The sequence below is a fragment of the Trichosurus vulpecula genome, chromosome 1 (genome assembly GCF_011100635.1).
Source record: "Trichosurus vulpecula isolate mTriVul1 chromosome 1, mTriVul1.pri, whole genome shotgun sequence".
In the NCBI taxonomy this organism is placed as follows: Eukaryota; Metazoa; Chordata; class Mammalia; order Diprotodontia; family Phalangeridae; genus Trichosurus; species Trichosurus vulpecula.
This window is the reverse complement of record NC_050573.1, coordinates 268,639,232-268,665,115: the sequence shown is the minus strand read 5'-3', so window position 1 is coordinate 268,665,115 and position 25,884 is coordinate 268,639,232. Positions and strand designations below refer to the sequence as shown.

The 25,884-nt window shown below is 37.8% G+C and overlaps 1 protein-coding gene across 1 annotated transcript in view; it reads right to left on the bottom strand.

The window, feature by feature from the left end:
- RP1 (RP1 axonemal microtubule associated) overlaps positions 1–25,884 on the bottom strand; it is a 629,473-nt gene that overhangs the window by 402,656 nt on the left and 200,933 nt on the right. Inside the window, 3 exon segments of the mRNA XM_036741155.1 lie at positions 1,038–1,201; positions 18,599–18,643; positions 20,096–20,154. Coding sequence (XP_036597050.1) covers positions 1,038–1,201; positions 18,599–18,643; positions 20,096–20,154 — 268 coding nt within the window.

The following is a 25,884-nucleotide window of genomic DNA, read 5'->3' as shown; positions in this document are numbered from 1 at the left end:
CCTCAAAGTGGTCTTCTTCCAAAGTGTGTCTTTAAAGACTTTATTTACATCTGATAAATTTTTAATAAACAAAAGTCCTTTTTCCCCCCTTTCAATCATGCAAATGTTTACACATAAGAGGTACGTCCCCTTACAACTTTACATTGGAGGAGGGAATTTCCATGCTGAGAGCTTTTTACAGGTGAAACAATCACTGATCTCTCATATCCACATATCTTTTCCTATTGTTTATAGTAGAATTCTACATAAAGACTACATGTTGAAATGAGAGTCCTTGAAAGAATAGTAGAAGGAATACTGGACCAAGAATCAAAAGACCTAGGTTCCAGCCTTAACTTTGCCAATAACGAGTATATGACTTGAGAAAAGTTACTTCCTCCCTCTGTGAGCCTCAGTTTCTTCATCTATAAAATGAGGAATTTGAACTGGATCACTTCTAAAGTCCCTTTTAAGATTATGTTTCTATGTAGAGTTGAGAGGTAGCGTTATAGTGATAAAGTAGATAGAAGACCAGTGTCGAAGTCAGGACAACCTGTGTTCAAGCCATACCTCTGACACGTTAGCTATAAGATCCTGAGCAAGTCTCTTAAGTTCAGTGCTCTAAGACTGTAAGTTAAAGAGAACAGGCTAACATGGACTGGCAGGGGGTGTTTCTTCACCTAGAAGCAGCCCATACGAATGAAATCACAAGTCTAGTCTCTACATCTAACCCTACATAAAGTTATAAGTCTAGTCAAGTGTAGGTATAAAAATGTCAATTACCTCAGTTATAGAATGATGTAGAAAGCCATGATTAGAAATGTAGTCCTCCACTTAAGTCTTTCTTGGGGATATCACACTCTGCCTAAGTATCTAAGACACACCATGTAACTAATTAGCTCATTTCAATTTGGGTCGTTATATTTAATTACATTGTAATGACAACCAAAAGCTTAAATCTTTTTCATATTCACATTGTCCCTTCCCTATTTATTCACGAGTCACATTTCAGAATTTTGTGATATAGTACATTTTTGTAAGACACCTATCAACTTTACCTTAAATATGTCTGCACTGTTGGGGTTAAATAACTGGTGCTTCCCAGATCCCAAAATGATCGGACCTGAAGACCTCTTTTCTCCATAAGCATAAAGGGACACTGTAGCAGTTGTACCAGCCTTCTCAAAATCCCCTGTGACAACAGTTATCTTCCAGTCTCCTTCTGCAAAGGAAGAAAGAAGTCAGTGAAACTGTGCTTGGAAATAATCATGGGGTTTGGAGCATCAAATGAGTAATGGAAGGGAAAGGAATCACAATTCAGGGGCAATCTGGGGCTTCAGACCAGAACCCTGGTTAGACTTTGTCATTGTCAGAGAATGTCAAAAAAAAAAAAAAAGAAGACTGTACTGCCTGCTTGAGTCCTGCAACTAGCATGTAGTTAGTCATAGAAATACTGCAGTTAAAGACTGCAGGGAAAAGAAAGGAGTGGTCTTTACAGGAACAATTCACATCTTGAACTGAATGGCTGAATAGGGAACATTCAGTACTAGGCAGTTGACTAGAAGCATGAAGTATTGATTGTATCATCAGCTTGGGATGATTGCTAAGACCGTGCGGCGAAAAGCTGTGAGAGAAGATACACTACTGAGTGCCACATGGTTAAGAAATGAGGATGCCAGCCTAGCCTTAGTTGTGAAAAGCCAAGATTATTAAATCCATTTGATAGATGGTGTGGAGGATCTTGGGGAAATGGCAGACCTTGGATAGGTTCTAGAGAGTATACTGTAGTTTCCAAAGGGACTGGTCTCACTCTCCAGTGAAGGGACAAAATACTGAATGATGAAAGTGAAAAGACAAGACTCAAAGGAAGTGGGGGAGGAGGATGAAGGCGCAGAAAATTTTGAGAGAAAAAGATAATGTATCATAGAAGCAGAATAAATAATCAGGCTTCCTGCAGAGATGATGCTGGGACCATAGAAAGGTTGAGACAAGCAGAGCATAACAGAAAACATTTTTTGTAAAGATCTACGAGCTGTCCTCTGATTGGTTTCACTGAAAAAGATAAATTGAACCAGTATTCATTTTATCATCATTCTCCACTATTCCTTAAAAAGCTAACCTATCAAGAACACAGCCGTGAAGCCCTTTCAAGAGACCTGAGCCTATGCTAAACTTTCTGGTTCCTGGAAGAAAAATAAGTCCTTTCAAGGCTATGGAGCTCATAAGATTCCCATTCATCACAATTTTCTCTTAGGTCTCTGGGGTGCTTGACTCTCTAAAGAAATTGGCATGGTTATAGGTGACATATATGCAAGGACTTTGAAAGATTTTCTATATAGCCAAAGTCTGGTGAAACTCCTCAAATTTGTCCCTGAAACCTAGGTTCTTACTGGCTGGTCCACTACACCCTTATCTTCTTCTTTTTTTTCGTAAATTAATTAAGTCCATTTCTGTAGCTCAGTACACATACAGCATTTGAATATCTCTAATCAAATTAATAAAGCTTTCATTAAGCAAATCTCTTATAAATCTTACTCTGGACCCTTAAGAACGGAAATTATGTTCCTGCATGAGAACATAAAAGGAGAGGAAAGAGGAAAGGAGAGGAAAGAACTCAAATGATGCACACACCATTATTCTTACCCTGTGTAGGTGACAAGTTTCTGTGAGAGGATTTCATTTCATTTGTTAAAAAAGGAAACAATCCAATTACAAGCTGTAATCCTGTTTGGGATCAATGCCATGATCTTATTTCTTATGGAAAGCTTTGTCCCTGCTATTGAACGGTTCAAGTAGTCGTGGAACCTGCTGTTAGGCCCTCCCATGCCCCAACATCCCTCCCCGAATACATCCCCACATCTTGAGTCTGTGCTGTATTCTTAATGTCATGCCATCATGCGGAGAAATGAGTTTGGATATCAGGCTTGATCTCTTCCTTGCTAGACTAGAGAAGAACAAAGAGGAAACACTGCCTTGTATATTGCTCTCCCATGATCCATCATTCTTAAAACTGAGAACACGATCATGTCACCATGACATGAAGCCTTAAGGGTGGATTAACTAATGAGAAATTCTGAAACCATATTTGTCACTTCTCACATCTTCCTGAGTATCCTTTCCTAACACTGTATAAAAAATAATTAAAAACTGCTTTCCTCCCTCTTTTTAATATTGTGAATTCAAATATATGAAGATCTCCTTAATTTGCCAGAGGAATTGATGCCTCAGCACCTAAATACAAAATAGTAAAGGACCTGTGTAGAAAGTAATAAACTGAAACATTCTGAACTTCAACTCCAATTAAAGGCACCGCATCTCTGTGAAACACAGACAGTTTATTTTTAACTGGGCTAAAAATATTTTTACAGTTTTTGTGCTCCTTACTTATGTGTCACAATTATAAGGGCTCTTCCTTCTGCAGAACTTTCTTAAGAAAGAATAAAAAATATGAATCCAGATCTTATGGCCATGAAAGTTTCCCAGTTTTATTTTTGTAACTGCCCTCCATATAATCCCAGCTACTGGTAAGGCATTATTATCATCCTTCACGCCCTTTTTAGAAAGTAACTCATGTTGGTTAAAGTCTTTTAATGTAGGAGAAGAAATCGAGGTCAGGCACAATTGTAAGGGTGGACTAGGTCAAATGATTAAGTATTAGTGTTCAGAAAAGGGAGGGAGGAAGAGAGGAAGAGGGAGGGAGGGAGAGAGAAAGAGAGAAAGAGAGAGAGAGTGAGAGAGAGAGAGAGAGGGAGGGAGGGAGAAGAGAGAGAGAGAGAGAGAGAGAGAGAGAGAGAGAGAGAGAGAGAGACTGAGAGAGAAGGGGGAGAGAGAGAGAGAGAGAGAGAGAGACTGAGAGAGAAGGGGGAGAGAGAGAGAGAGGAGAGAGAGAGAAGGGGAGAGAGAGAGAGAAGGGAGAGAAGGAGAGAGGGGGGAGAGAGAGGGAGGGTGGGAGAGAAAGAGAAGGGGGGAGAGAGGGGGAGAGAGAGAGAAACCTTCCAGACAAACTTGGTAATCTACCATAAGCAGAACAAAGCCACCAACACTTCCTTTTTCACCATTCACAATTTTTCATCTTTAAATTGGATTTAGTACAGTAAAAGTTGCCTCCCCTTGAGACATGTGGAAAACTCGGATTGTTTCCTTTATGCTACACTTTAAAAAGTTCTTTTTCTTTCTTTTACTTGATGGGGGAAAAAAAAAGCCTGAATGTGGGTTCTGAGCAGAGTTGACTAGGCCAATCTCTTGGTAGTTTAGGTTTGATGCTGTAATAAAATGAGACACTGGGAAGTCATTCAACAATTATAACAAAAGGAGGTTTACTTAGCTATAACAGAAGAAGGCTATTCCACAAGGATAGGCCCTGAGGACACCTCCAGTTAATTCTCCTAGGTAAAACTCCCTGACTTGAGTTGCCCATCATTATCTACTAACCAAGCAGCAGAGGCCTCCTGGAGCTCTTTGTGGCTGTTTTGAACTCAGGGGACCAAGAAGCAATACAAACAACCTGAGTTTTTAATCCCTGAGCAATCAAGCATGAGAAAAGGTTTCAATACCTTTTAAGGAAAAATTAACCTAACCTGCCCAAGGATAAGGATATTGCTCCTATCACGCTGTGCAGTTATATAGTGATTGATATGTACATTTCCCTAGGTTATTTTTTTAACCCTTTCTATGGACTCTCTAGGTATCATTATTGGCAATCCAATTGATTTTAGCCAATTAATGAAATTTAGCTTGCCACTTCAATATAAGCTCAGTAATTAGTTCAACAAATACACTTGACCACCAATATGGCAACCCTTTGTGCTAATTTCATAAAGGAAATATTTTGTCTCTGTCTTTCTCTTCACTTATTCAACATAATATATATATATTATATATATATATATATATATATATATATATATATATATATACTTTTGCTGGAATATATAGATCATCATTAAGACTCTATAATAGACAAGGCTATGGAAATAGTATGTATCTTCAGGTCAATGACATTAAAGTATTTTTTAAAGATGTGTGTTCTCCAAAAGTATACTCCAGTGTCATGGTAAATGTCCTATTTGAGGTCCAAAGAAAACAAGGATTTCCTATTGATAGAGTTCTCCAATATTCTCTCATTCTCAAATAACACTGAGCTAGTTGCAAACAAACCCAGAAAAAACTTCCTTGGTGAAATCCATAACAATGGAAAAGATGTCTGTACAATCATCTACCTTGAATAAAGTATTTGACGAACATAAAATGCTCGGTGTATTATGAAATGGAACTAGACAGGTATGTCATCAAATTTGTCCATCATCCATGTGTCTTGAAAAGCCACATCAGACAAATAATGAACTAAGCCTAGACTGCAGTAGAATGAGATCAGACACCATTGCATTTGGGACATAGTGGGACACTGTCAATGACCCCTAACTGGTCACGTTACAAAAGCTCATTTCATTAATAACATTACTCTCCAGGTGATTCTATATTTTTGAAAATTCTGGAACCCACTAGTAGAGAACTAAACTTTCAGTGAACCCAAAGAGCAAATAAAAGATACATAGTGAACAAAAAATCAAAAGCAGCATGTTACCAACAATGGCCTACACCCTGAAGAAAGATAAAAGACAATTGGTTAGTGGCAGAGCTAGAACTAGAACGCAAGTCTCCTTATTCATATTTTTTTCTTCTTTCCTAAGAAAATTCTGCAGAAAGAAGAGCCCTTATAATTATGTATAATTATCTCTGTGTTTCACAGAGATGCAGTGCTTTTAATTGGAGTTGAAGTTCAGAATGTTTCAGTTTATTACTTTCTACAAAGGCCCTAAATATATTATAAACACTGTCTCTTATCTACCAAACCAAAATGCAAAACTCAATGCAATAAAATGATTATTAGTCAATAAATAAGCATGTGAACATATACATGCTCAGCATTTGTTTCAGTGCCTTGCACGTAGCAGACACCTCAACCTTCTGGGTCTCAGATTCCTACTCTGTCAAATGAAGCGGCTGGAGTGGATGATCTTCGAGGGCCCTTCCAGCAGTTCCAATAGACATAAATCTACTCCATGAGGACGATTCAGTATATTTTGATAGAAGATGCTGTGTGTGTTTTACTCCCTGCCTCTGAAATATGACACTTCCCGAAACTTAGAAACATCTGTGTCTAGATACACATTTAGTTTCTTAGGCCCCAGGCAAATAGCCGCTGAATACTTAGCAAGCTTCAGTAAAGATAGAATACAAATTAACCTCTCACCATGCACTTGTTTGTTAGGCACACTGAGAAAAAATATGGGGTCTTGCCATGCTTAGCTGCCCTAAGTCATTACAAAATATGGGAGGAATCAGGGTATATCCACACTTGCCCTAAAGAGACACCAAATGGGAAAATGAGTGAACTGTGGCTAAAATATAGAAAGACATAACAAGATGATGTAAGGGAACCTGGAGTAAATAGCTGACTTACTATGTGTAAATGACAACCTTTCTGAGCTTTAGTTTTCTTGTTTTTCTAGTTTTATATTCCTACAGGGAGCCAACAATGCACTATGTGAATTAAGTACTAATGTTTACGAAATACTTTGGACCCCTTGGAAGGAGGCTTTGTGTATGTGGGTAGATAGGAAATATAAGACATTTACTGGAGGTGACTCAGTTCAAATCTGTCACTGCCATTCAGACAATTTGAAGAGCATGTTCTATTAATGGGGCACTAGGGCCATCATCTGAGTTTATACATTTTTTTTCCCAAAGGACTATACACAATTATTCCCATTGCTACTATAAGCCCAAAGAAAATGAAAAATGATGAGTTCAAATCTCCTGGGTTTTATAAGGTATGCACATGAAATTGGAAGGAATTTGCCAAACACATTATGAAAACTGTAAGTCATTACTATGTATACACATTTATAGCAAGTATGTCCAAAATTGCATTTGGTACCCAAATCCATGTGCCCTTCAACTCAATTCAATATACATTCATTAAGTACCTGCTGTGTGCGAAGCAGTATGCTAGATATTGGTACAGATGCAATGGTTAGCTAAACCCTTGTCCTCACTGTGTTTCTAGATTCTTTTTGGAAGAGTTGATAAGTACACAATAACTGAAATATAAAGTAATACTTAAGCATGTCCCAGATGTGCAGGCAATATTCTATGGGAGGTTCCAGTAGGCAAGAAGTCAACACCAACTAGAAGACATTAAGGAAGGCTTCATGGAGAAGGTGGCATTGGATTGGTCTTAGAAGGATGGGTAAGAATTCAGCAACAGAAGGGGATGGAAGCTGTTCCAAACAGAATAGGAAACTAAGGAACAGAGTTGATAAAACTTTGTATGTTTGGGGGAAGTAAGTTGATCCCAATCATAGTAAAGCATAATGTATGTAAAAAGCTATACAATGAGATAAGTTTGGAAAGACAGGAAATTGGCAGGTTATAAAATGTTTCTAATGTCAAACAAAAGACTTTGGACTTTATTTGTTATACAAGGACAAGCCACCAAAGTCTTCTGGTGAAACTCTTCAAAAGACAACTGAGTCATCAACAGTACTGATCCTGACGTTTGAGGTATATTTTTAAAGCATTCTATAAACATTTTTATCTCCCAAGACACACATATCATTAGTTTCTCCCATGCACAAAGAAACACAGAAAAATTATGTGAATTGACTAGTATGCAAATGGCTCTCAAGTTATGAAATTAGAAACAGCCTCACCTCCTAGGCTTATGGCAATTTTCAGTTTTCTCAAGCAACTTTCAAATGGTGGAAAGCACTAAGTGAAATCACCTCTAAAAATGAATCTGCTATATGTTACATTTGGCTTGATATTGTCCTAATGTACATCCTATTCTATCTCCCATGGCAGCATGGGCTGCCACTGGAGTAGTAGGATTCAGTAAACCACAGAGTATCTTGCATATAGTACCTGTGGAATAAATGTTTGTTGGACTGAGTCCGACTGGACCTGGAGCTTCCTACTTTCTATACTCTCATTATAGAATCATGGCGGGCCAAAGAAAAAGACAAGTTTTTGCCTGAAGTGAATTCTAGATAGTCTTAGGATGTGAGGGAGATTTTCTGGAGGCCATGGCCTCTGCTTAAAGATGCCCCATGCAAGACCTTTATGAGTTTATATGTTGATTATATTCAAGCAAGAGCTGGTGCTGAATGCAACAGAAAAGTAGGATGTAAGCCCCTTGAGGGCAGGCAAGAGTTTTTGGTTTTGTTAGAGGAGTGAAGGTGGCAGTTGTAGTCCTAGGACAATGTCTTACATGGTAACTGCTTAACATGTACTTGTTGGGTGAATGAATGAGACCTGCATGCGTCTTGCATACTTGTATAATACAGTGGGAGTAAGAGAACAGGATGCAAAATTGCTAAACTTGAGAACTTTTTCTTCCCCCCATGAGGTTCAGTAAGTTCATTACTCTTAGTAGGCACTCAATGTTTATTGAATAATGTAATTAATTCAAACAAGGACTGGACAGGTAAACAGGATATGAAAACAAGATGGGCAAGTTTGTTACAGGTTAGAAAATGGAATAAATTACCATATTCATTCAACCACATGTTTATCTGTAATGAATTAAATTTTGAAGCATAAAATCATAGATTTAGCACTGAAAGGGATCATAAAGATCATCCAGTCCAACCTCCTCATTTCACCAATGAGAAAACTGAGGCCCAGAAAGGTTTAATGATTTGCCCAAGTCACTAAGTAGTAATCAATAGAGTCAGGTCTCAAACTTTGGTCCTCTAGATCTCTCTCTCTCTCTCTCTCCCTCTCTCAGTCTCTCTCTCTCTCTCTCTCTCTCTCTCTCTCTCTCTCTCTCTCTCTCTCTCTCTCCTGTCTCTCTCTCTGTCTCTCCCTCTCCTGCAGCAGGTTGTCTTCCTAATTGATTGGTGCACTGGTGCACTGTTCTTTCCAATGCATCACATTTTTGTATGAATTTCAGCTATGAATACTGTGGGTGTTACCTGAAGTCTGAGTATAAATCCTAGGGGAGGATATTTGGAGGAAGGAGAAGGGAATGAAGATAAGAATATGATTTTACCACTTCCAGGAGCCAAGTTGGTGGAATAAGCAGTAAATCACCATAATTGCCCCATGTTCACCTCCCAAAAACCATAAGATAGCACCCCCAAAACAAATCTTAGAAAAACAGAACCAGAAAAAAGATTTAGCCCAAGAAACTTGGAGGATTGGCAGGAAAGGTCTGTCTCACTTGGGCAAAAGGAGAACACAGTTCAAGAGAGGAGGCATCCCAGCAAGCCCCATCTCAGCAAAGCAGTAGGAGATTCTGAGCCCCAGTGCAGTGGAGCAGTCAAACAGATTCCCCACATGCCTCAACATAGCAAGGAGAACTGGCAAACCCCAGTTATAACAACTGCCATGTGCTTCAATATTACCCCAGGAAAACAGCCAACCTCCAGTGCCAGACCTCCACATCACAGCCCCTGGGCAAATAGGTAGACACCAACCCTATGGGTGCCTAGTAAATAGTGAGTCTCCAATGGCCAGATCACCAAGTGCTTTAGTGTAATCTGGAGAAACATAGAAACACTCCACTGGCCTCAGCACACACTAGACACCAGCACTAGGACCCTGGCTCAGCATCAGGTAAGCGATCAGACACTTATGTCCTCCAGTAGCACCAGCTATCCCCCACCCCGCCCTCTCAGCCCAGCACTGTCTGGGAGTCTCCTATGGGCCTCAGGGCAACATCAGTGCAGCATCAGGCAAATAGCCAGCACCTGCAGCCCTGACAAAAGAAGTCTGAGGCAGTGCCCCCACCCCCACCCCAGGAGCAGAGTTCAAATTTATAAGGAAGGAAAAAGGCAGAAAAAAAAAATTTTTTTAAAGTAATCTGACCATAGAAAGTTATTATAGTGACAGGAAGGATCAAGACTCAAATTCAGAAGAAGATAACAATGTCAAAATACCTATGAAAAAAAAACCCAAACAAAAATGGGAAGTGGTCTAAAGTCCAGAAAGAACTCATGAAAAAGCCAAAAAAGGAGCTTAAAAATCATGTAAGAGGGGCAGAAAAACAATTGGGGAAAGAAATGAGAGTGACGCAAGAGAATTATGAAAAAAAGAGTCAACAGCTTGAAAAAAACAACTTATTAAAAAGTAGAATTGGCCAAATGGAAGAGGAGATACAAAAATCCACTGAGGAAAAAAACAACTCCTGAAAGTTGGAATTAGGCAAGTTTCGGAAGCTAATTACTCTATGAGACATCAAGAATCAATCAAATTCAAAAGAATCAAAAAATTAAAGAAAATGTAAACTATCTCATTGGAAAAACATCTGACCTGGAAAATCTAGGAAAGACAATGTCAGAATCACCAGACTACCTGAAAGCTATAATCAAAAGGAGGACCTGGACAGCATCTTTCAAAAAATTATCAAGGAAAACTGTCCTGATATCCTGGAACTAGAGGGCAAAATAGGCATTTAAAGAATCCACCAATCACAACAGGAAAGAGATCCCAAAATAAAAACTCCAAGGAACATTATAATCAAATTTCATAACTATCAGATCAAGGGAAAAATACTGCAAGTAGCCAGAAAGAAGCAATTAAATTATTAGGGAGTCACAATCAAGATTATACAGGACTTAGCAACTACAACATTAAAGGATTGAGGGCAAGGAGCATGATATTCCAGAAAGCAAAGGATCTAGGTTATAACCAAGAATCACCTACCTGATAAAATTAAGCATAATACTTCAAGGAAAAAATCTGAATTAATATAGATGAATGAAACAGAAAGATTTCAGACTTTAATAAGGAGAAAACCAGAACTGAACAAAAAAATTTCATCTTCAATATCAAGATCCAAGAGAAGCCTAAAAAGGTAAAAAAGGAAAACACAAGAGATTCAATGGAGCTGAACTGTTTGTATCCCTACATGAGAAGATGTCCTTGTAATTCTTAAAAACTGTGCCATTAATAGTACAGCTAGTGGGAATATGCATAAACAGAGGGTATGGGTAGAAGGTGCAGTTGAGGGAATGACAAAAAAAATAATTAAGGGGTGAGAAAGAGGAGAATACTGGGTGCAGAAGGAAGGGAGAGGTAGAATGGGGTAAATTATTTCACTCGAAGAGGTGCAAAACTCCTATTACAGTGGAGGGAAATATTGGAGGGCTAGGCGATGGGCATCACTTAAACCTTACTCTCATCATCATTGGCTCAAAGAGAGAATAATATACACAATAAGTTCAATATAAAAATCTATCTTACCTGACAGGAAAGTAGGAGAGGAGGACATTAAGTAAAGTGGGATAGAGAGGACTGACAGAAGGGAGAACAAACCAGGGGGAGGTGGTAGACAGAAGTAAAACACTGTCAAGGAGGGAAAGGGTAAAGGGAGAGAGAGAACAAACAGGAGGAAAAATAGAATGGAGGGAAATACACAGTAATCATAACTGTGAATGTGAATGGGACAAACTCTCCTATAAAACAGAAGTGGATAGTGGAGTGGATCAAAAACCAGTCCTACAATATGCTGTTTGCAAGAAATATACTTGAAGCAGAGAGATAAACACAGAGTAAAGGCAAGGGGCTGGGAAAGAATCTATTATGCTTCAGCTGAAGCAAAAATAAAAAGCAGGGATAGCAATCCTAATCTCAGATAAATCAAAAGCAAAAATAAGCCTAATTAAAATAGATAAGGAAGGTAACATAAACAACAAAGTAATATCAATATTAAACATATATGCACCAAGCGACACAGAATCCAAATTCTTAAAGGAGAAGTGAGTTACAAGTTCATGACCAAACAAGGGATAGAGAGCATTACAAAATGTAAAATAGATAATTTTGAATATATTGAATTAAAAAGCTTTTGCATGAACAAAAACAATGCAACCAATATTAGAAAGAAAGAAGAAAGCTAAGAAACTATCTTTACAACAAGTATCTCTGAAAAAGACCTTGTTTCTCAAATATGTAGAGAACTGAATCAAATTTATAAGAATGCAAACTATTCCCCAATTGACAAATGGTCAAAGGATATGAACAGGAAGTTTTCAGATGAAGAAATCAAAGCTATCTATAGGCTATCTATGAAGAAGTACTCTAAATCACTTTTAATTAGAGAAATGCAAATTAAAACAACTCTGAGGTACCACGTCATACCTATCTGATTGGCTAATATGACAAAAAAGGAAAATGATAAATGTTGGAGAGGATGAAGGAAAAAGGGACACTAATGCATTGTTGGTGGAGTTGTGAACTGATCCTACCATTCTGGAGAGCAATTTGGAACTATGCCCAAAGGGCAACAAAACTCTGATACCCTTTGATCCAGCAATACCACTACTAGGTCTATATCCCAAAGTGATCATAAAAAGGGGGAAAGACCTACATGTGCAAAAATATTCATAGCAGCCCTTTTCATGGCGGCAAAATATTGGAAATTGAGGGGATGCCCATCAATTGGGGAATGGCTAAAGAAGCTGTGGTATATGAATGTAATAGAATACTATTGTGTGATAAGATGATGAACAGGCAGATTTCAGAAAGACCTGGAAAGACTTGTACAAACTGATCCAAAATGAAATGAGCAGAACCAAGAAAACATTGTACGCAGTATCAGCAGCATTGTGTGATCAACTGTGAGTGACTTGGCTTTTTTCAGCAACACAATGATCCAAGACAAATACAAAAGACTCACAAAGGAAAATGCTATCCACGTCCAGATAAAGAACTGATGGACTCTGAATGCAGATTGAAGCATATTTTTCACTTACTTTATTCTTTTTTGGGTTTTTTCCTTTTGGTCTATTTCTTCTTTCACAACTATGACTAATATGGAAATATATTTTACATGATAGCACATGTATAACCTTTATCAGATTGCCTACCATTTTAGGAAGAGGGGAGGGGAGGGAAGGAGGGAGAAAAATTTGGAACTCAAAATCTTGTAAAAATGAATGCTAAAAATTTTCTTGACATGTAATTGGGAAAAAAATAAAGTAGTATTAAAAAAAGAATATGGTTTTACCAGAGAAGTGGGGAGCAGAGTTCTGCTTGCCAGCATGGGGCCTTAAATCCCAAGTCTCCCAGTCAAGCCAGGGAGATTGAATGACACCTGCTAGCACATCTCTTTGATGCCAATTGTTTGTCAAAATGCTACAATACATTAACTACTACTGGGACTTCCACTAATTGCCTACCCTGAGCTATCTTGAATATATCACTTGTATTTAGCACTAAATTAGGATTTTTGCTAAATATACACATGTTCTACCTATCCCTTTTCCCTGTGGGCAGTCTCTGATTTTGGACCTATCTTCAGACTCATGTACTTATTCCTAGAATAATCAATTCCTGAACTTTCTTCAACCCTGTAGACCTTTCTGGATCCCTAGTCCCTTTTCTGTCCAATATAATTGCTACCTGACTCCCAGTTCTTTCAGACCTAAATATCACCAAGGCAAGAATTATCACTTAGAAAGATCCATAACTAGCAGTTATATATTCATTAAATAATAGATTAATAGGTGAATTAATGAATGAAAGATTATTCATCAGGTGCTTAGTCTGTGCCTGGTACCCTGCTAAGTGCTAAGGACACAAATAGAAAAGTAGGAAAGACCCTTCCCTTAAGTAACTTCCACTCTAATGAGAAGACAACTCAAAAGGGAGAGGTGTTTCTGGCCTTAATAGAATGTAAATCCCTTGAGGCTATGGGCTGTTTTACTATCCTTAGCACTTAGAACAGTGCAGTCATACAGTTAATTAGCACTTATTAAGTGATTTTTTTTCATTCAATCATTCATTCATCAGCTATATGCAAAACACTATGTTAGGGATACAAAGATTTTTAAAAATTTGTCCTATATGAATTATGTTAATTACATGTACTAATGCTAGATACATGTAGTTCTAGTGTAAACACTGCATATCAAGAGTCTGGATGTGCATTTTAATATGTAGTTGGATGTTATCTATCAATTTAGTTTGCTTAGAATGCATGCTCAGAGGTGTTCATGTGTACCCCAGATAATATGACAGGACTACAAATTATTTACTGGGGTGGGGAGGCAGATAGTAAAGGGAGGAATTCAAAGCACCTGAGAGTTTTTTTTCTTTTTTTTTCTTGTTTGACAAAATAAAGTACCAAAGCTTTCAGACTTTGCTGCTGATTGATATATACAATAAAGAAAAGGAAGGCTAGGTGGGCAGAACACAAATGATATTGACTCCTTAGCTTACCTTTTGGTCTGTCTGAAATTCATTTGCATGTTAAACCAAACAGGATCTTGATCGGTCTATGAATCATTCGTTCTTTTCATTGAAGTGGGTGTAAATTGCAACCTATCCATGACTTCTCCTCATGAGTGCTTCCATAAATCCTCCACAGAGCAGCAGCCCAATAGCTAGAACTTTTCCTCTTGGTCTCCTAACATTGCATTGGCACACTAAAACATGTGGGATGTCCATCCTATACTTGTGCTATAGTATGGGTCCACTTTCTTGCCATGTTTCACCTTTGTTAAATGTTTAATGCATCTCCTTTTCTTCAATTTTTCATTGGCAAATTGCTGCAGTTTATTTACACCCATTGTACTTCTCTCCACTTCCCTTTGAGAGACCCACAAGATTGATTCTGAGGAGACTATGGAATATCATGATTTTAGTCATATAGAATCATCAGAGGACTATTGGTTTTAAAAAGATGGAAGATTGTTTCAGGGAGAAGCTTGTGGTCCTTGAAAGTATTATGCAGATTCACAAATACAGTCCAGCCTGTTATCTTCCTCCTATTCAGTTCTGGGTCCGTCTGGATCACTACCCATCTGCGGGGTCTGTCAAGATATTTGTACTGATACCAGGACTATGTGAATGGAATATCCATCTAACTATGGCAATAGCCTTCTGGTTGATTTTCCTGCCTCAAGTCTCCTCGCATGCCAGTGTATCATCCACTCACCCTGCAGTAAAGCTGATCTTCCTAAACCACAGATCTGATCATTTCACACACTTACACCCCCTAATTCATAAACTCCAGTGGCTCCCTATTGTCCCCAGGACTGAGTATAAAACCCTTTCTTTGGCTTATAAAGCTTTTCATAACATGGCCCCCTTCCTGCCTTTACAATCTTCTTACACCTTACTCTCCTATAGGAAGTCTTTGATTCAGTGACACAGGCCTCCTCACTGTTTCTTACACGTGATAGATATTCCATCTCCCAACTCCATAACTTTTCACTAGATGTCCATAATTCCTAGAATGCTCTTTGTCTTCATATTTGCCTCCTGGGTTCCCTCAAGTCTCAACCAATATCCCACTTCCGGCAAGAAACTTTTCCTGGTTCCCCTCAATACTAATAGTCCTTTTCCTCTGAGATCCCCTCCAACTTACTCTGTATATATCTTGTGAGTACATCATTTTTTGCACTTTGTCTTCTCCATTAGAATATGAGCTCTTTAAAAATGAACTGGTTTTGTCTTTTTGGTATCTCTGGCCCTAGCACAATCCATAGTACACAGTATACTCTTAATAAACGCTCGTTGACTTGACTTGTTGACTAACCGTATATCATGGTTTGGGCAACAGGCAATCTTCAGTCACATAGTTTTTCCTGTATGGATTGGTGAGCTGAACCCTATACTAATTTTTAATCTCATTTCAGATGCTCTTCTTTGTTCCAGGGCTTGATGCAATTAGCACAATGCCATCTGCAAACAGGAGTTTCTGGAGGGGGACCTCATCGTCATATATAAAGTCAACACTGGATGATGCCCTCCATGGCAGCTGCAAACACCTTTGGCAAGCATATGTCTCCCTGTTCTACACCTTATTTACAGCATTAATTATCAGAGAATCTCAGAACAAAGTCATCTCTATTATTGTTTCTATCAAGAAATCTTATGATTTTTGTATATAAATAGTAAACACTTTGGAGGGAAGCCTTTAAGGTTAAATTTTGTTCTACCAAATTAAATGTTTTTTTGTAGTCAAATATTTGTTGACTTGAAATTAATAAGCATTTTCTCTTGCATGCATGATAGGAATATGAAGCAAATTTCACCTTCCTAAATTATGTTTAACTTCAGCTAAGAGTAATTTTTGTTTTAATTTCTGAGCACACATTGACTTTACAGAATAGAGGAGGCATGCCAGGAACATATGGGGAAATAGACAGAGGTAGTGTTAAAAATAAACAACATACAATGCTCATGCAGCATGACACAAAGTATAAAGAGCTGAGAAAGGAATTGGAAAGACCTAGGCTCAAAGCCCACTTCAAATACTCACTTATTGTGTGAATCTAGGCAAATCATTTAATATTCTTTAGGACTTATCTACTAACTCATAAATGAAATGTAACCAATGTTGGTTCGGGGAGTTCACCACATTGACAAAATCATAAACCCTTCAGGTATTCGTATCATCCACCAAAGAGATAATATATACACGGAAATCTGGAACATATGCTATATATGAGTATGTGTTCTAAAATTTCTGACCTCAAAATTCCTACCAGATCCTCAAGAATATGCTAGAAGTCATGGCTGCATTGCAATATATCCAGACTGATATCTATGGGTAAAACATAATTCCAAATAATCTATAAAAACTGTATTTTAATGGTTATGCTAAAACATGGAAAACCAAGGGTTTTTATTTCCTGAACCAAGAGTAGAAGTGAAATGTAAAGCAATTACTTTAAATATGTACATACATAATGCCAAACCTATTATAATAGTTTGTGTATTGTAGATGTTTAAAAGTATGACTGACCCATTGTGCCTGGGTAATAGTATAAGCTTAAATATACACACTGGCTAGCAGAATGTTTGCATACTATTAGCTAATCTTTTCTCTCTTCTTAGATCTTTCTTATATAGTACTGTGCTCATCTTGGGGACCAATTCCAGGAAGATCTAGAGAAGTTGGACATGGTCCAGGGAGTGTAAGACAAAAGGAAGTCAGTTTATTTTGCTGGTAAAGATGATAGAAAAAGCATTTAATGAGTCAAAACATAACAGGAAGCAGAAGCAGAAGCAGCTATTCTGTGCCTACAGAAAATAGGACAAAAGGAACATGTTTAAAGTGTTTTCTGAAAGAGGTATTTGAACTAGCTTCTAAAGATGTCCTAATTGTAAGGATTAAGATACTCTGGAGTGCACCATCAGCATGGAAGGAAGGTTGTGGAATCCTCCTCTTTGGTTTTTTGAAAACTGAAGAGTTGTTATTACTCAGGATTGAAATAAAAAGCAGTGAATAGCTTAGAGCAGGTAAGGAGCAAGGAACTAGATTATTCTAACACTATGGAGTGTCCCTTTCATTGGAATAGCTCACTCATGGAATTACATGAAAGCTAATCATTCTGTGGTTTGCCAAATTTGGTGGATTTATATCTCAAAGAATGATGAAATGTCCACCTATTTTTGTTCCATTTGGCACAATTCTAGATCCTGTTAGTTTAAAAATATATATTGCGGAATTGTTTGTTGCAATAATTACATTTGATGTACAGTGAGTAAAATCCTAGGTAAACAACCTATCATCAGCAATGTTACCCTAGGTTCAAATCTTTCTCCAAGGATTTTTTTAATCTGTAAATATCAAGCCCACTTGCAAGTCCCACACTAATCACATATTTTTCCCATGTTTGATAATTTAAAAAATTTTTTCCTGTTGAGAGTATCATTCCAGAACCTTAGTGCATTTTATGGAATTTAATGTACCTGCAGGTCATCTTCGGGATAGTACAGAAGCTAGACTTTTGTGTCTCTCTCTTTACTCAAGCACAAGCATATTTAGGCTTCCTGGAATAAAAGTACTCGCATAATTTATGTTTATATGAAAAATCTAAATCTGGTCTGACTTGATCTTCCAATAAAGGGAATTAAAGAAGTGGATCCCCCTCCCCTTTTTCTGTTGTTCAAAACAAAATATGCAAAAGTACAATGCTGGCTGAAAATAATATAATTAAATACAAATGATATAATTAGCTATTTGTCATGGGGATAGAAATTGAAATGAACTGGCTGAGTCTCATTGGAGATCCTGAATTCTACAGAAAATTACAAATACACATTTAGTTACTCTCTCCTAGTGATTTCCAAATTCTTGTTCAACTTGAAAGTATTTATGACAGCAGGAAGTTTGTTAACTAAGATAGTTATGCATGTCATTTAAGTCAATATTAATATCAAAATGCAAAGATGGATTTAAAACAATTGCACACTGGCTTGAAAAGTGAAAAGCATAGAAAAAAAGATAGTCACCAATGCCCTGAAACAGAAAGCTCTGAAGTCAATATGCACATTTAGCCAAATTAAGTAAAATCAAGATAAATTCACAGAAATTAATTATTAGGCAAATGATAATTTCCCAAGATAATTAAAAGTACAGAATTGGGAAAAGAGCAATAAGAAAAAAGCATCTGTAGGAAAACAAAATGTTCATGTGATTTTCTTTCTCCATCAAAGTGCAGTTTAATGTTCATTGCTGTATTCATTTTAAGTATTTTCAATCAATATTTTTAAAGTGAATAAGAATAGACCAGAAAAATGTGCAAGGCAGGTAATCTTGGAACAGAAATAGACTCTTTCAGATGATTAGAAGACGAAAGGCAGCAACATCATTTACCATTTGCTTCCTCTTGCGTTTTAGGCTGATGGTTTATTTGCATTTCTGCAAACATAAAAGTGAAGTGCAGTTAATAATAGACCTGTCTGATGACATTATAAGTGGGGAGGGGGGAAAGAACACGAGTTTAACTCCTTAATGGCTACAGAGTTTTAAACATGGCTACTTTACCCCATGAAAACGAAACTTTGTGACTATCAGACACCATCTCCTATAATTCCTCTAAACATCCGGAGAAGGGGGTTAACTGGTTAATAACCCCCACTTCATAATCCTTAGAAAACTCTGCATTATTTTTTCCAACTCAGAAAATAGGAGGCAATAAGGTATATGCCTGTGGAAGATCAGAAAATCTCTCCAGGAGTTTTTTGGGTTTTTTTTGGTTTTTGTTTTTGTTTTGTTTTGTTTTTTTTAAGCAGCAGAGTTAACTATATGATATCATTGTAATCTTGGCTTAAAGCTTGGGAGTTATGAAGAATTAAGGGTATCTAGGGGGAGGGAAATGAGGGAGCATGGACCAAAAGATACGTGAAGTATAAAAAAATGTACTGTTATGAATCCCATGCTCCTCACCCTGGATTTATAGAAAACTCACTTCTCTCCCGGGGTAACCTCATACAAGAAACCCTAGCTCAAGTGCTACCTCCTACACGAGGCCTTTCCTTAGTCCTCCCATTGTAAGTGATTTTTCTCCAAATATTTTACATGTATGTGTGTATACGTATACACACATATATATCCATATGTATATATACATACACATATATATGCATCATTGTGTATATGTATGCATACTTGTGTGTATGCATGTGTTGCACATATAGATTATGCCCATATATGTATACATAAATTGCATGTGTGCACATATACTCTGATTTGTGTATGCACAAGCATGTGTGTATGTATGGGCAGCTGGGGGCACAGTGGATAGAGTGCCAGGCCTAGCATCAGGAAAACCTAAGTTCAAATTTGCCCTCATAAACTTAACACTGGGCAAGTCACTTAACCCTATTTGCCTCAGTTTCTCATCTGTAAAAGGAGCTGGAGAAGGAAATGGCAAATCACTCCAGCACTTTTTCCAAGAAAACCCAGACGGAGTCACAAAGAGTTGGACACTATTAAACAACAAAAATGTATTTATGTGTATATATGTGTGCATGTGTAAAATTTCTGGAAAAATCACATATGTATATATATATACATATGTGTATATATAATATATATATTATTTTATTCACTTATCTGCTTATATGTTATATTTCCCCAACAAAATTTAAGCTTCTTAAAGGTAAGAACTATTCTCTTCATGTCTTTATGTCCCCTGTGCTGGTATGTAACCTGGAACTTAATAGGAACTTAAGAAATTCTCATTGAATTGAATAAAATTATCCAAAAATGTTATACTCTATCAAACAGAAATCCAATGGTGAATAGGGTGATATTTTTAGGACATTGATGATGACAACACAATTTCATGCTTCCCATTACCATACTTACCTTGAGGATAAAGTTCTATTTTTGAGTGAATTATGCCCTGGGACATAAAAGGAAGCCACCTGAGAAAATAGAAACCAAAGAAGAAAGAGGAAAAGGAGAAGAGAGAAAAAAGGGAGAATGGAGAGAAGGCAAATGCAGAGGAGGAGAAGAAAGAGAAGATGTTAATTTTCTTTTCATGGTATTATTACATGAAATGACCTCACATTCATTTTGCATGCTCATGGCCATTATAAAAACAGCTGCCTTTAAAAATCAAACCCAACAAAATGAATCAGTTGCTCATTGTGAATAGTGAAGTTTGTATCACAACAATGGCTTGAAAGATGAAACGTAAATATTGCTTTGCCTATTTCTGATTAATATTTAAAATATCTAGATCTCTAATCTAATCAACCACTAACTTTTAATTCTTCTACATTCCACTTTCCAGAACAAGGGACCTCTCTAATTCAGGCACAATGATCTTCACATTTCCCCACAAATATCTCTTTTTCATTAAGACCTCCAAACCTTTGGGTAAAGCCATTCTTCATAGGCAGCTAGGTGACATAGTGCTGCGCCTGGAGTCAGGAAGACCTGAGTTCAAATCTGGCCTCAGGTACTTACTAGCTGTGCGACACTGAGCAAGTCATGTAACCTCTATTTGCCTCAGTTTCCTCAACTGTAAAATGTGGATAAAATAGCACCTACTTTGCAGGGTTGTTGTGAGGATCAAATGAGATATTTTAAAGTGCCTGGCACACATAATAGGTGTTGTATCAATACTTATTCCCTTACCTCCTGACTGTAATGCCATCTTCTTTAGACTAAAATTCTCTGGATCCAAATTATCCTTTAACATCCAGCTGAAGCCTTCCCTGACCAAGTACTAGCCAAATATTTGTCAGCTGATTAAAATTTAAAATAGCGCCTTCTCCTCTTTCTCATTTCCTCTTCTTAAAAAGCAAGTACCCTGGATTATCCATTGACAGAAATTAATGAAAAAGCAGACTGGAGAGTCATAAGAGGATCCCAAGCACCAAAGGCTTCTTGAAGCCAGAGTTCTATAGCTAGTCATTCCCCTTAGATTTTCTCTAGGTCAATGTCCTTGGAGACTTCAGAGGGCCAGATTTGCTCACTTATAATTCAAGAGAAATCTTTAAGGTCTCTGCAGAGCTGACAATTTAATGATTTTTTAAAATAGTCTATCAGATCATCCTTTAGGCATCATTCCTTATCACTATCCTAGAATAAATCTTTTACTTATTCTGGTTGAGTGGCTATTTTTGGAGTATACACATATGTTTTATATAGGCTGCTGATAAGGAATGAAATGGTCCATAAAAGAGGAATCAGAAAATGGATTAGAACATAAATATATTATATTCATACATGTATGTGTTTGTTTATTCACAGAATTTACAGAATCCCACGAGTTGGAAGGAATCTGAGAGATCATCCAGTCCCACCCATATAGAAAGAGAAATCCCCTCTATAATATCCCTGAAAAGTGATCTCTAGTCTCTACTTTAAGACCTTTTTTGAAGGAGCATTCAGTACCTCCTGAGGCACCACATTTCAGTTTTGGACAGCTCAAATTGTTAGGGTGTTTTCCTTACATCACCTGCTTTCGTATTCCCCCAAAGCTTCTTTTCTCCAAATTAGCCATCCACAGTTCTTCAAGTGACCCTCATGGTTTCTATTACCCTTACTGTTTATATATGTATGTATGAGTATATGCATGTATGCATGGACATGAACCCATAGAAATCTGTGCCTCTAGAAATAAAAACACACATATGCCTATCTATATGCTAGACATTATTTCCAAAACAGATTTACTAGATTTGAAATGAGGGATAAATTGTCCAGTAAGATCTGAAGGTCATCTAGAAGGATAAAGCATTAAAGCAGGAAAATTTTTCTGAAGCAAAGCAATTGAGCAAAATTCCTCATAAACCTGAATTTTAAGGATTGACAATGACCCTAGAACAGCGCAGGAAAGCCTAAGTATGCTGGAGCTTGGTGATCATCTCCTGAGATTCTTTTACCTACCTGTAAAGGAATATTTCCTTATCCATAAGCCCCCTAAGGAACTTTTTTCCTAACCTGTATAGATAGGAAATATCAAAATAAATGCCTGAAAAAGATTAGGAAATATCCCTCTGAGGGTTTTAAGACTAGGCTAGACAACTATAGAATGTTTCTAGCAGCATGGTAACTAGCTAATTTTGTGCCCGAGGCAAGAATATGAAATTGCTCTCCCGTCCTAATGTTATGGCATGCTTAGGATGGTAGGCACATGTGTGTATTATACATAAAATATATATGTATGTATATGTATTTATATAAAGTATATGCATGCTTATTATATATGTACACACGTGTGTATGTATCTGTGGGTTTATATTGTGTGGCTCTGAGTTTTGCACATCTGAAGGATTTACTTCACATGCCTCATCTTTGTTATAGCTCTGGCTTTCAGCATAATACTGCCTTAAAGCTGGGCTGGGATGAGGCTAGAAGAATGGTGGCAGATCAGAAGTGAGAGAGTGGATTCTGGGATCACAGGATTATAGATTAAAATTTAAAAGGCACCTCTGGGGCCATCTAGCCCCAGTGTCTTCATTTTACAGAAGGGGAACTGAGGCCCAGGGCGTTTAAGTACCTTCCTCCAGATCACACAAGTAATAAGCATGAGAGGTTTTGTATGGATCCAGGGACTCTGACCCTGCCTCACTGCCTCCCTGGGGAAATTATAGGATTTTGAACTGGAAGAAACTTTATACATTATCTAGTTTAACCTCTTCATTTTACCAATGAGGAAATCAAGGTCCAAGGAAGTTGAATGACTTGGCTCTTTTATTCCGCAGCACACAGGTGGAGGAAGTGGAGGTTGGGGGGGGGGGGGGGGGGGGAGAGAACGGATGAGATCATCTCTAAGGTACTTTCAGTGCAAAGAACAATTTCATAACTGTGAGAATATCTTAAAGTCAAGCTAAATACATGAGTAAGAATGCTCTAATTCCCCACCCCCACCCAGACAATGAGTGAGCCAACTGTGAGCAGCGGCCCCCTCCCTGTGCCTCATTCTGTCAATTCCCACCATCACTACTTGTCAATTTCACACCAAGGAATAGCATAAACCCACAAAGTACAGAGCTCTGCCGCAGCACAAATACATGCTCAGAATAGCAAGAAATTATTAATAGTGGCCTCTTTTGGAAAAAAAAACACAGCAAAGTTAAGTTATAGCTCACTGTCTCATGATAATTTTTTATTAATATTCTCTTCTCCCACTAAAGGAGTTGTACTTTGCACTTCTTTACCCTCTTCTATTCAACTCTTAAAGTCTCTCTTATATGTTCCTAAACATATGTAATATATTCTTAAATACGTTACAACACCCTGAAATATATCACCCATTTCCCGGAAGTGGAGACTGAGACTTACTCTGAATACAAATATGCCTTTTAATTTCCTCCTCTTCTTTCTTTCCTTTTGTCCTTTCATTAAAAGTTTACTGAGTATATATGATGCAAGGCGCTATTCAAGGTACCTTGGAAAATACAAAGAAGTAGTCCTTGCCCCTAGAGAAGCATACATATCATATCTCCCTTCCTGAGGAAAATACGATATGTATGCAAAATAGTACTCCTAATTTGAATGAGAATGGTGCAAACAAAATTTTACAGGCATTCAAGTAAGAGAATATTTCACATTTGGGTGTTCAGGGAAAATGTTATGGAAGAGATGTCATATGAGCAGGCTTCAAAGGATAGATAAGATTGCTGCTATAACTCTGGTTGGCACTATGGAGTATGAGACATCAGTGTTCTCACTTCTTCCTCCCAATCGGAAAGAGGACCAGTGGAGAGCTCTCTTCGAATGCCTAAGTGGCATGACTTTCCTCTCTAGTCCCTCGTAGCTTCCTACCACTTCACTTCATTCAGATAAAAGGGGAGAGGTTTGTCCTCCAGTACCCTCAAAGGTTCTTGGCTCTTTTTGACTCATTCAGCTAGTAGCAATCTACGTGAGTCGACAATCAGGTTTTAGGAATCTGCTTTGGAGAGATGTTATAGGAGCATTCATTAAAAAAAAAAAAAAAAACTTGGCTGGAAAACCATCCCTCCCCCATGTCATCTAATCTCCTAAATCCAAATTGTAGACTCCAGTAAAGTTAGTTTGTGAAATAAGTAACCCCTTCAAAGTTACCTCCTGTGCATACCACAATCAAATTTTTTAAGACAGTACTCAGCCAATCAATGAAAAAGGAAGTCTTTTTGTTTAAGTGAGTTCAGCTTATAGAAGAAATACCATAGCAACCGCAAAAGATAAGCATAAATAAATCTCAGGAAGAATGAAAGGAAAAGAGAAAGGAGCCACACTCCCAACTTCTTGATTTCTTCCCTGAAGGGACAAAATCCACTACAACTCAAATATTTCTTCAACTCCGGGTGCTGCCCTCCGGTTTGTCTGTGATGGATGGTTACACTGGCCCCTCCAGGGGAAACTCATAGCTCTCGACCTCATTTTATCTCATTTCAGGGGAGGGGGATCAGCTAGCTACAAGACCCAAGACGTCCAGATGTCATTGAGATGATTTCCCTCAGTGAGGCCCTCAGCCCTTGCTGCACCTTCAAATTAGAAGAGATGGAAGGAGCACGTTTCAAGTAGAAGGAACAGCATGAGCAAAGGTGTGGTAACCAACAACATGCATACTGTGTTTGGGGAAGGGCAACATCAGCTGGAGTGTAGGATTTACGTAAGGGAGAAGTAGGAGGAGGACAAAGTTTAGGGGACTTTAATATATTTAGTTTTTAAATTATCATCACAAAAAAACTATTAGGAAACATTGGAATAGGGAGCAAAAGTACTATTATTCCTGACTATAAATAAGTGTGAGGTGGGGTGGGAGGAGCAGGGGAGGTAAACTGCAGCATTGAAAGATTAATTCACTTAACAGCTACTTATTAGACACCCTATTATGTGTCTGCAATAGTAGTAACTCACATTTATTTAATGCTTTAAAGTTTGTAAAGCTGTATTTCTGCACAAGAGTCCTGTGAGATAGAACAAGGGTTAATATCCCCATTTTATGGATAAATAATAGTCATAATAATAGCATTCACATAGAAAGTATTTTCCATGTGTCAGACCTGTGCATTAGTATTCATACTACGTATGAGGAAACTGAGGCTGAAAGATGAGGACTTGCCCAAGGTTATACAGGTAATAAGTGTCTACAGCAGAATTTGAACTCTTGATTGCAAGTCCAACACTATCCACTGTCACATAGATGACAAAAAAAGAAGCAGAGGTGGAGGGCACGTTGCATAACTAATTTGTCTAAAATTGAATACAGACCAGTGGCTCCTGACTCCCTTATGTACGTTGACCCTAAAATGCAAAAATCATAAAGGAATAGACTGACAAGTCCTGAAGGAGATACCAAGACAATAAACACATGGTTTTTCATTCTGCTTTGAAGCACTTATTCCATCTTTCCAAGAAATGGTTTACCTTGGTAATGGGAGAAATGATTATTAATAACCAATATCTTGGGGAGACGCAGAGCTCTCCCCTTCTTCCAAAATCCAGATTGTAAAAGTTCAGTCTCTTGAAGGACATTGCTGATGATGAGATTGGACTAACTTTTTTATTAAAGACCCCATCCTGGTGGAAGCTGCCATGTTCTGCTCAGGCTTGGGTGGAGTATACATTCTTTGAAAAGATAACCCAAAGCTAGGAGTGGTCTGAGGTTAGAGACAGTTCCTCTGTCCAAGGGTGATATGATGTCATTCTCAGAC